General features: G+C 31.3%; 1 protein-coding gene across 2 annotated transcripts; it reads right to left on the bottom strand.

Moving 5' to 3' along the window:
- Positions 1-381: 381 nt before the first annotated feature.
- Positions 382-4,949, bottom strand: LOC115957885 (ribonuclease 3-like protein 3). Of its 2 annotated transcripts, none has more exons than XM_031076226.1 (3): positions 4,362-4,949; positions 1,209-1,355; positions 382-812 (listed from the first exon to the last, which is right to left on the bottom strand). In XM_031076226.1, the coding sequence occupies exons 1-3, from the start codon at positions 4,782-4,784 to the stop codon at positions 552-554; spliced, it is 831 nt and encodes a 276-aa protein (XP_030932086.1). In that variant the 5' UTR covers positions 4,785-4,949; the 3' UTR covers positions 382-551. The 2 variants fall into 2 exon arrangements, with proteins under 2 accessions (XP_030932086.1, XP_030932087.1); XM_031076227.1 differs by having other exon boundaries at positions 1,209-1,337.
- Between the last annotated feature and the right edge of the window lie 5,243 nt (positions 4,950-10,192).

Raw genomic sequence — 10,192 nt, 5'->3', positions numbered from 1 at the left:
TCTATACACTCTAATATGTAACATTGGTTACACATTTTTGGATTGGATATTAGCTTTAGAATGTTGATTATAATGACAAAATTTTGTATAACCTTATACACATTCTTATGCAGTGACCACATGGCACTTTTTAAAGCTTTTGAAGTATAGAAGGATCGAAACCGTAATGAAAAGAGTCTTGTCACTTTGCAAATGACAAAGGATATGAGAATGCAATTTGTAGATATATTTAGCATTGACTTTGTAAACAAATTGATGAGTGCTATGTAAGTTCTTTAAGATTTTCAAATTTTAAAGCATTTGATTAGCTAAAATCTTATAGTTACTAAAAAAATTTCCTGTGTATCACACGGGTTAGCAACTAGTTTATTTTAAGTTCAAACTGGAGGTTAATAATTACGTATTAAACAAACATTTATAAAGAAAAACAAATTAAATAATTTAAACACATGAATTGTTAATACAAATATGGCTACAATATGAAATTTTACTTCATAAGGAAAGGAAAAGCCAAGGTGCACATCTAATTTTGCATTTCAATTTAATATTATTCATGCATCACTTAGTATTTTCTCCATATTGTCCAATGCATTTTTAGCAGCTCTATTATGGGCGATATCTTTCTTAAGGCTATAGACACCTCTTCCCATATGCTGATTATCTATGAGAACATCAACCGCTGTACTTTCAGTCCATAAATCGACAAACTCCAGTTTCAAATTTCTTTTTTGACACACTTCATAAAGTTGTGTCACAGGATGTATGCATAGGGTTGAAGGATCGATTATAGGCTCCAACAAACTCTTGAACACCTATTGCAAATATATAAAACCATATTTGTCAAGGGCAATCACAATAAAATATGATTTATACTAAATAAAAAATATCAGTTGATACATTGGATTTGGTATTAATGATCCTTGTATTGAGTATAATAAAATATTCTCTTTTTTCAAAAAAAAAAAAAAATGGTAGCTATGTCATTAATTTTGATTATTCAAAGCTAATCATTCAAGTAAAATATACTAATGATTGATGATAATTTAAATTAATTGTGGCACACAACTCTTTTCTTTTTCAGCAAATTATACTACAGTTTGGTATTTGTCAACAAATGCCATAATAATTAGTTAATTATTTTTTTTTTTACTTTATCTTAAAAACAAAAACTAACATATGAGAAATGACATTCTAAGAGAGATAAATACCTTCCACACAATGTCTAGTGAACAGGAGCAGTCAATGAAAACTGCCCCTATTGAGGATTCAACAATATCAGCAAGGGCCTTTGGTGCATCAATAAGTCCATTGGAATGCAATGGATATTCTAAGATACCCTGTGAAAATTCTCGAATCTGTGTAAATATTCAAGAAAAGCATATAAAAAATTAAAACTAATTCTTATTGAAATAACAAAACAAATATCATATCATAACTTAAAGGGTAAATGACTCCAGGAGCTCATTCCACATTACCTCCCCACCCCCCCCCCTTCTCTCTCTCTCTCTCTCTCTCTCTCTCTCTCTCTCTCTCTCTATATATATATATATAAAGTGAGTTATTATTTCTATTATTATTTGTTTTCTATTATTATTTGTTTTTTGATAATTCAATGGTTGAGGAGGAGACATTTGAATTGTGAATAATAGCTCCTAGCAAGAACTACTGACATCAACAAATTACACGTCACTTGATAATTTTTTGTTGGTTGCTTCTCTCATCTGAAGGAACCATCTGATCGATGTATCACTAGAATAATATTTGTACGAGATTCAAAGACGTTATCAACTTATCCCCATGATTTTTCAATTGAGCATATAGAATTAATGATAGAACTAAACCCAACAATTCACATTTTTAAAAATCTACGATAATAGTAATTTATTTATTTTTTGCATCCAAGCGTCTTATTGTCTAAACTAAAGTAATTAGAAGTAGATTTCAATGGAATGTTAAGGCAAGTTTGGTACATTGAATGAAGATTAAAACATGAATAGTAATCTATATTATTAAAAGTAATTTTCTTTTTCTTTTTTTGTTAAGGAAAATGAATAAAAAATGTTGTAATAGAATAACTAAATTTATTAATAGATTTTGTTGTTGTAATGTTATAATAAAACTTAATATTTATATTTAAGAAATATCTTATTTATACAATTATATTTCTTAAAAAATAATATTTTTAAATTTGAGAAAAGGATGTTATTTTTTTATTATTATTTAGTTTTGTAATTGTTATGTGCACGTAAAAATATTATATATTTGATATATATTAATTTTGAAATTATTAATTCTACTAACAAAATAATTATTACAATCTTTTCATTTTAAAAAATAGCAATAAAAACATATCCAAATAAGCCTTTAATCTGACAATTGTAAAGAATAATGAAAGAACCCATGAATCTCACCATGAAACTTCCCGCACCCTATATTTTAACATCAAAACCATTCTATCAATAATCTATATATATAATAATAGGTGAAGCAGAGAGAAAATCCAATTAGATTTCAATTGGATTCCCAATTTTGCGCCACTTGTCCTAACCAAAACTCAAAAAAAAATTTAATTAGATTATAAATTTGACTTCAATTTTGTGTCATGTATCTTATCTAAATTTTCTAATTTTTGTGCCCAAATAAATGATGCATTAACATTTAACACATAAGCCAATAAAACCACAATAATAATGCTCATTGGCCTCAGCAAAAACATCTTACCTGCACACTTTCATGGAGATTATAAATTGGACTCCAATTTTGTGTCATGTATCTTATCTAAATTTTCTAATTTTTGTACCCAAATAAATGATGCATTAACATTTAACACGGAAGCCAAGAAAACCACAATAATAATACTCATTGGCCTAAGCAAGAACATCTCACCTGCACACTTTTATGGGTGATCTCAATAGAGTCTGGAGCTCTTTTAATCCCACAACCAGAACCAAGGAGTCCAACGAGAAAGACTATAAAAGTAAAACATCATCTCCTCCTAATTCCATATCTTCATCCCATGTCTCCTCCTCTCTCAACCTCTACCAACTAGATCCACACACTGCCCTCTCCTCCTCCTTACGGATTTTTTAGAGCAAGGCCGGGTTTAAACACAATGTTCAATCCCACTCTTCCTTGCTTCACACTCTCATACATTAGCGCTTCATTGGCGCCTCCAAGAAGATTCCAAGCTCAATGATTAGTTCTTATTTTTTAATAGTTTTTAGTGTGTCTGGATTAAGATTTTGTTAATTTGTTAAAAGTGACAAAAATATAATCATATATATTATATTAAGTTGAAGTTCAATTTTAGAATTCAAATTGAATCAAATTGATTTCTAATTGTAGTTTAATTTTGTGCTATGTGTCCAATTTGATTTTTAAATGTTGGTGTTAAGTTACTTCCATTCATAATGCTCAATGTGGAAATTGAATCTACTAAGATAAACATCTTATCATCACAATTGTTAATATTTCCGTGCGTAAGCACGGACTACATGCTAGTTGTAAAGAATGAAAGAACCATGAATGGTTGCAAAATTCTAAGTCAACCATTCTAAAAAACTAACAGGTACGACCAATTAAAAAGCTGCGACGTTCTTCTTTTGACTTTGGCCTAAAGTGAGTCGTATAAGTCACGTTTCTAATTACTTAATGGGTATACCCGAAATTCATTGAACAAACAAAAATTAATTTAACTTTTCTAACAATTTATCAACCAATTATTATTATTATTATTTTTTTGAGAATAATTTATCAACCAATTTAATGAACGGTGTAAAAGAACAGTTAACCCAACATTCATCACATTAAGCCAAACCAAAATCTTCCAAAAGTTTTTTTTTTTTCTTCTTCAAGTTATTTTTTGGATACAAACCATCAATTCATATTCACCATCGATTTACTGGCTCCCTAAATCAAGGAGACAGATTCTATATATATACGAATTTTGTCTTCAATATCTACTTTATTTATTTATTTTTGAGATAAATATCTACTTTATTGACAGTGATAAATGATAACCATCACTATATATTTTTGTAAAACAAAATCAGAACAAAACAAAACAATTTTATTGTTATGCAAAATATCCAATTAATAGATTTTTTTTTATAGTAAATTTATTTGTTTAATCTACTTTCCTTTCCATTGAATTATAATAAAAATAATAATTACAAGGTTTATGTTTTTGCAATAGTTTTATATTTTTATTTTTCCTAATTGATAACAAAAATAAAAAAAAAGCTAGTGATGCAAAAATTCTATAATACTCGTTTTTAGGAATTATTTTTATGATGAACAATGGAAGTGTTTGGTTATGATTATATATAAAACATAAAAGATCTGGTAAAACCTGGACTTACTTGCTCCCCAAGAAGAGGTTTTTTGTGGCGTAGATACCTATGCAAGCCGTGTCTGATGGCCACACGTGCGAGCTTATCGGTATCCACATTGGCGGCGCGGAGTCGGGTCAAAGGTCCGGGTGACAAATTCGGGTACAGGGAGTAGTGCTCCTTTGTGAAGAGTAGGTTAAGCACAGCATCACCCACGTACTCCAATCGCTCGTAGGAAGGGAGTTCACCTGAAAACGAAGAATCCGTGAAAGCCTCTTCTAACAAGCTTTTGTCCTTGAACTTGTAACCAAGTATCTCTTCCACTTCATCAAGGTTTGGGACTGGTATCTCTGTCTTGGGTTCGCTTTGTTTTTCATCTATGTGAAGCTCTTCTAATTTTAATTGGTCAACTACTTGATCTTCTTGTTGTTCTGCTTCCATGGTTGGAGGCATGGTGTTGGTGGGTGAGCACGCAGCGCAGGAGAAATAAATAATATAGAGGAGAGGTGAGGAGAGGAGGGTTAAACTTTTTTTTTTTTTGAGAATATGGTCTATGGGGTTTTGTTTGTAGGAGACTAAAATCTATAATTCTTGGACAGCTTGGAGGAATTTATTATATTGGTGCGATGATGAGAGGTGTTACAGATTACCGACTTAAATTTTACCAGTTGCTGGAAAGGCTTTATAATAAGGAAGAAAAATATGGCCAGGACTTTTACCAAAAAAGAAAAAGAAAAAAGGGCTATGCAATTAAATATTATATAGAGTTTTTGCTCAAAGCGTGGTAATACGAGTCTAATGACTAATGATGGTGTTCACTGTTCAGTATTTGGATCAAATCTCTCATCTCTCTTTTTTTCACTTTTTATTAGCTTTCTTAATCTGTTTCTCTCATAATGAGCTCTAAAAGAAAAAATTAAAAGCTTTTCTACCTATAGTGATCAATATGGATCCCATTACTTAGTTAAGCACAATGGATAATTTATTAATATTGTTTCTTTTTATAGATGCAGTAATATCTGAAACTTATAATGTCTATTTTATAATAATTACTCTTTATTATTATTATTTTGAAAAACAAACACACGCATACACAAGGGAGAGGAAAATGAGTTTTAACATAAAATCACATCACAACTCTACTCAAAAGTTATGGTGATTTTATTAGTTGAGCTAACTGGAGAATACAATTCTAATTATTTTATTAGCAAGTTATTTACGCCTTTAATATATATATATATATATATATATATATATATATATAAAACATTAAAAGCGAGAACAATAATCTCAAACAAGAATTGATAATGTTAAAAATTGATAGAACTCTTAATAAATCTAATAACGAACAAGATGAGCACAAAGATAGAGATGAATCTAGTTAACAAGCTCTTCTTTCTGATAAAGGTATTGTTTTTTTTTTTTTTTTTTGAGGTAAATAGGTAGAAATTTTTATTTAGTAAAACATTGTAAGTACAAGGGAAGTATAAAGGTATTGTTGATAATTCTCAACTTAGTCTTGTTAATAAATTGCTTCCTCCAAAATGGTTTACAAAAGTTAAAATTGTTGTTTCTCATGATTATCATTTCACTGTTATTACTATGATTGATTCTGGTGCGGATACGAACTGTATCCAATAAGGATTGATTCCTTCAAAATATTTTGAAAAATCAACTACAAGATTGATTTCTGCTAATGGTAGTCAAATAAAGATTATATATGAATTGAATAATGCTCATGTTTGTTATGATAATGTTTGTTTCAAGATTCCTTCTGTCCCTGTTAAAAACATGATTAAAAAAGTAATTTTTGGTTTGCCATTTATAAATTCTTTGTATCCTTTTCTTGTTGAACATGATGGAATTACTACTGATCATTTTGGATAAAAAGTAAAATTCAAATTTGCTTCAAAGTTTAAAATTGATATTGATAATCTGTCTTATGAAAAAGACTCCCCCTTGAATGCGCTTATTCAAGAACTAATGATGAGTTCTTGCCAATATTCCATAGATGATTTTAAAGGTAATATTCATAATACCAAAATGTTAAGTACTATCAACTATTCTAACATTATCAATGTTTCTTCGCAGGGATAGGAAAATGTTTCGTGGATAAGTACCACTAATAAGTGGAATAATACTAATACTTATACCACAAGTAAGTGGATTATTATGACTGATCACACTATTGAAGAAAATGAGTTGCTTCCTGATTTCCAGAGATGGAATATTCCTAAAGTTAATACTAAGACTGTTTATAAAACTAGTTTTGCTAAGAGTGTTTTTCATTCTGCTTACAAAGCTAGAACTGTTGAACAAATATTCTCTATTTCAAAAATTCACGAAAAATGTTGCTTGTTTTCTAAAAGAAATATTAATGAATTTATTGCTGCCAAAAAATTCAGTTATTTGCATATTAATGGGCATTGATTATGTTAGATTGAGTCTTAAGACCCAATCTATGTTAAGAAGTGTTGTTGTCAACTTGCCTTTAGATATACGATTCCATATTCTAGAATGCAAAGCTATGTTTAGGTCTTTTGACCTATGGTTCAAGTATTTCAAAAAACTTGGTACTGCCACTATTCCTAATCCTGATGAATTAGACGAAGGTGATAATGTCTTTATTCAGCTTGAATGGGAAGAACATTTTGGGAGTAGTCTCATAGTGTATGAAAAGAAACATCCATTTCCTGGTCTCCTGATTAATTATGATGCTGGTTCATATTTAACTGATGAAGATTCAGATGATGATGATGATGATGATAGGAATCCTAACTGGCTTTCCCAAATGTTTGAATATGGCTTTATTAGGTTCATAAAATTAACAATGCATAAACAAGCCAGTCAGCTTCCATAGATTATTCAAACTGCTATTAAAGGATTTGAAAGCTCTTCCACTAGACCTTTTGTTTCCATCAGATGCTAAAGCACTTTGCCAGAATGGGAAAGAAATAACTAGATGAATGTCCAACCCTCAAAGCATCTCATTCTCATTAACGGTCACACTCACCAAGGACAATGACTTGAAGGAAATTCCCACTTGTCCTTTGATGATCCTTTTGCTCTTGCAAAATGTTGGAGAAATTATTTTAATAATCAAATTCTTGAGATGGCTCAGAATCTATGGAAAAATTATCATTTCATAGGAAGCACAGATAAAATCTCTGTTTTTGGTCCCAAACCCTATGCTAATGCCCTTGTTCACTTGCGAATAGCAGATCATCCTAATCCAAGAAGTCTTCTCATTCCAGGAAAAACTCCAAAGCTTGAGCCACTTTTATATTGCGGACTATGTAATAAATATGCTATCTATCATGAGCATGCATGTGATGATGATTCTCCATGGGATCCTTATGATGGTTATCCATCCGATGCTCCTTCCACTAATTGATGAGTTCACCCCCGAGGTTACTATTGTTTGGAGACTACTGCTACTTTCCCTTGTTTGCCTGGCATGCATAAAGGCCAAAATGCTACAATATTTTGAAGGATATGTTGCTAAAAATTCTTACTTTTCCTGCAATCCGGAACTGTTGTAAGATACCCCAGATTTGGCGAAAGATTTTGATTCTCCTATTTGTCTGGCCTGTACAACGGCCAAAATTTCAATATTTACTACTGCTAAAAGCCTGTTTCCCACCAATATGATACTTCTGAAGGTTCCCAATAATAGTACTCATGTGGTTTCCTTTAGCACAAGGAGACAATAATGCTTCTGAAGGATGGTGCTCATTGGTTTCTTTTGGCACAAAAGGACATCAATAATATGGCCTTGACCCTTGAATTGTAGGCCTCTTTTTGATCTCTATGTATGATTCCCCAAAATTTTGGGTCAAAAAGAAGAAAAATTCACTTTTACTATTCATCTTCACTATTCACCTGTCACTGTTCACCTGACACTATTCATCCGTCACTATTCATCTGTTACTGTTCATGACACTGTTCACACCGATTTTGCCTATTTAAGGGGGGTTGTCCCTTAAGTTAAAAACAAGTTTTTACTTCAGAATTTTTTTCCCTTAAAACTTCTTCCCTTAGAAGCCTTCTTTGAGAGAGTTCCTTGTTCCTATTACCACTATTTCCCTACAATCCTTGTAACTAGGACTAGTTCAAGCATTGTAAACGTTAACCTGTATTGTTGAAATATTGTAACTACTACTACTGTAAGTATTTGTTCTACTTTCAATAATAAGTATTTTCAGTTTTCTGTTCATTATACTACTTGTTGCTACCGCCATCTTGGACGGTTCTAAATTTTTATTGCTTTCATATATACTGTTTGGCTGGTTCTACCGCCTTACTACTGCTTTTAAATTACTTTAATTATAACTGCTATACCGCCTTCTTGGCTGGTTCTACTTTTCTTTTATATTATTTTCAACATAATATTACTGTGCTTCCGCCTTCAGCTATGTCCCTTTCCCCTTTTATGGTATCAGAGCCACTCTTTCCTGGCCGGTGATAGTGTGGTTGTGTTCTCTGTCTGTGTCTACCCGAAACTTTGATACTCCTTTGTTGTGTTCCCTTCTTACCGTCGTTGGCGCCACCCTAGTCGTAAAGTGAATTCCTAGAACTTAACTGTAAGGCCCGTTTGAGCCAAGAGAAGGCGTGTAGGGCATGAGAGGTATAAGGTTGGTTAGGGTTTGTGTTACGAAATGCAATGGTTGTGAGAAAAATATGATAATTGAGTGTTGAACCTAGGATAGTATGGATAGGTTGTGGAGATCCAACTCCTCTATTAGCTCCAGGACTGGTTGTCCTCCTGATATTGTAAATGAAGAAAATCATACTATTGAAGAAAATGAGTTGCTTCCTGATTTCCAGAGATGGAATATTCCTAAAGTTGATACTAAGACTGTTTATATATATATATATATATATATATATATAAATTTGCACTTTATCATCTTAAACTTTGGGGTCAAGTATAATGGCTGCCCATGAAACATAGAACCGAGTAGTATCATCAGGATTGTGATTAGTAATAGGTCAATTGCCTCATGTCATTGCATTTCTTTCAAAATTTGTACAAAAGCCTACAATAAATTTTCTTGTAAAATATCCTTTATATTCTTAATAAATAATTATCCACAAAGATTTGAATCCCATGGTTTATAATATGTTTGAAAGTTTGGAGGGTGAAGAGAGGATAAGAAGAAGAGAGGGAGGATATGAGAGGAGTGAAGCGTAGAATAGACATCCCTCTTCCTTATTTAGATATTTTTAAAAAGGAAACAACTATTACACATACAATTGAACACACAAACAGATTTTAGTTTAAAACTTGTGTGTGTACAGTTGTGTGTGTAATAAATATCTCCATTTTAAAACTTAAAAGGGATGAGGTGAGTAGAGACCCCTCCAATTTTTTAATTGTAGGGTGGAAAAGAGAGGAAACGATAATATATTAAAAAAAATTGTCAATTATGGCCTTCCTTTATTGAAATTTATATTTTAATTTAATAAAAAATTATATTTAATATTTATTAAGAGCAAATTCAAAGCACATAAAACATTATTAATCTAGAACCCCCTCCCTTCCATCAAAAAATCCCTTAAAGTTTGGGAGAATGATAGTCCATCCAAAACTTAAGAGGGAGGGAGAGAATTACTGGAGGTAGCTGGATTAGTAGACTTATTTGGAGTTGCTGTTGTTGTTGTTGTTGTTGTTGTTGTTGTTGTTGTTTTTTTTTTGTGTGGAAGTTTGGTGACAAGGAATGATAAAATTTCACATAAAAAGATTTCACTAACCATTTTTCGAGTTAGTGGAATCTTTTCAAACTTTGGAATATTTTGTTTTTGTTATTAATGAAAAAAAAACTAATGTGTTAATTTCCTCCAAACCTTAAGGGATGCTT

Source organism: Quercus lobata, chromosome 8, assembly GCF_001633185.2.
Source record: "Quercus lobata isolate SW786 chromosome 8, ValleyOak3.0 Primary Assembly, whole genome shotgun sequence".
Taxonomy (NCBI): domain Eukaryota; kingdom Viridiplantae; phylum Streptophyta; class Magnoliopsida; order Fagales; family Fagaceae; genus Quercus; species Quercus lobata.
The sequence above is the reverse complement of the archived record's forward strand: the minus strand, read 5'-3'. Positions and strand labels throughout refer to the sequence as shown.